This window comes from Vollenhovia emeryi, unplaced genomic scaffold (genome assembly GCF_000949405.1).
Source record: "Vollenhovia emeryi isolate VEMERY1.0 unplaced genomic scaffold, V.emery_V1.0 DF948387.1, whole genome shotgun sequence".
NCBI classification, from domain to species: Eukaryota; Metazoa; Arthropoda; class Insecta; order Hymenoptera; family Formicidae; genus Vollenhovia; species Vollenhovia emeryi.
In genome coordinates this window covers 1-1,501 of record NW_011957979.1, presented here as the reverse complement: position 1 = coordinate 1,501, position 1,501 = coordinate 1, and the positions used below count along the sequence as shown (strand labels likewise).

At 56.2% G+C, this 1,501-nt stretch overlaps 1 protein-coding gene across 1 annotated transcript; it reads right to left on the bottom strand.

Annotated features, from left to right (window-relative positions):
• Positions 1 to 284: 284 nt before the first annotated feature.
• Positions 285 to 1,047, bottom strand: LOC105556803 (integumentary mucin C.1-like; the record flags this gene model as incomplete). Its single annotated transcript, XM_012003917.1, has 2 exons — positions 285 to 799; positions 921 to 1,047. Coding segments are annotated over 2 exons (642 nt in total), but the record flags the coding sequence as incomplete, so codon positions are not given.
• Positions 1,048 to 1,501: the final 454 nt, after the last annotated feature.

Sequence of the window (1,501 nt, the reverse complement as noted above, 5' to 3'; positions counted from 1 at the left end):
AAAGACAGACACGCGAACGTAGCGACGGAAAGACGGGCACGCGGACGAAGCGGCGGAAGGACGGGCACGCGGACGAAGCGACGGAAAGCCGGGCACGCGGACGAAGCGACGGAAAGCCGGGCACGCGGACGAAGCGGCGGAAGGACGGGCACGCGGACGAAGCGACGGAAGAACGGGCACGCGGACGAAGCGACGGAAGGCCGGGCACGCGGAGGAAGCGGCGGACGGGCGGGCAGACGGGCGAGGCGGCAGGCGAAGGGACGGAAAGAGGGAACACTCCTTACCTTTTTCGATACCGCATTCGCCTTTCCGTTGGGGAAACGTTTTCCGCCTCCTCCTCCTCGTCCTCCTCCTCGCCTAAACGCCGGGGCCGTCGCCAGGGCCGTCGCCGAGGCCTTTGCCGGGGCCGTCGCCGGTGCCGTCGCCGGTGCCGTCGCCGATGCCGTCGCCGATGCCGTCGCCGGTGGCGTCGCCGGTGCCGTCGCCGGGGCCGTCGCCGGGGTCCTTGCCGTGGCCGTCGCCGGGGCCGTCGCCGGGGCCCTTGCCTGCGCCGTCGACGGGGCCCTTGCCTGCACCGTCGACGGGGCCCTTGCCTGGGCCGTCGTCGGGGCCCTTGCCTGGGCCGTCGACGGGGCCCTTGCCTGCACCGTCGACGGGGCCCTTGCCTGGGCCGTCGTCGGGGCCCTTGCCTGGGCCGTCGACAGGGCTCTTACCTGAGCCGTCGCCGAGGCCCTTGTCTGGGCCGTCGCCGGCGCTTTTGGCGGGGTCCACCCTTCCCCGGTGGCGCCTTCACTTTTTGCTGAAAAAGAAAAAGTAATATATTATACATTATACCTAAATAAAATATACTTTCATATTACTATTTTATACTTACATTTACGACCTCGCCGTTGATACATTTCCGTAGTATTGTCACTCACAGCACAGCCTAGGCGCGACTGCCTTGAGCTCGCGACTCTCGCGAGGCGCGCGACCGTACTCGTCCAAAAACAAGTGAACATCGCAATATCGATGCTCTTCCAGACTGCTATGCGGTAGACAAAGCAGCTACACAATATTGATTTGTGTTTTTCGATACGGTTTTTAGTACTGACGCTCTATCGTAGCAGTGAGTTACTTCAGTTACGTTTCGTTACGTGTGACTAAACTATAGTATATAATTAAATATACTATATAGAGTAGTATATAATACAATTAAATTCAAGTATACGTTGTGTAGTAGTGAAATAGTCGTGTATTACTGTAATTTATTATGGGTATACGCGGAAACCAGAGGCCTCTCTCTGTTCCCAAGCCTTCTCTGAAGAAAGGATGGAGACAAAGGTTAGTATATTTCATCTGACAATTGTATATATTCAAGGTTGGGAACGTTACCTTAAAAAAGTAACGCGTTACCGTTACCGTAACTTTTTGTAAAAAGTAACTCGTTACCGTTTCTCGTTACTGATTGTAAAAAGTAACGCGTTACCGTTACCGTCACTTAGAAAGTAACGATTCGTTA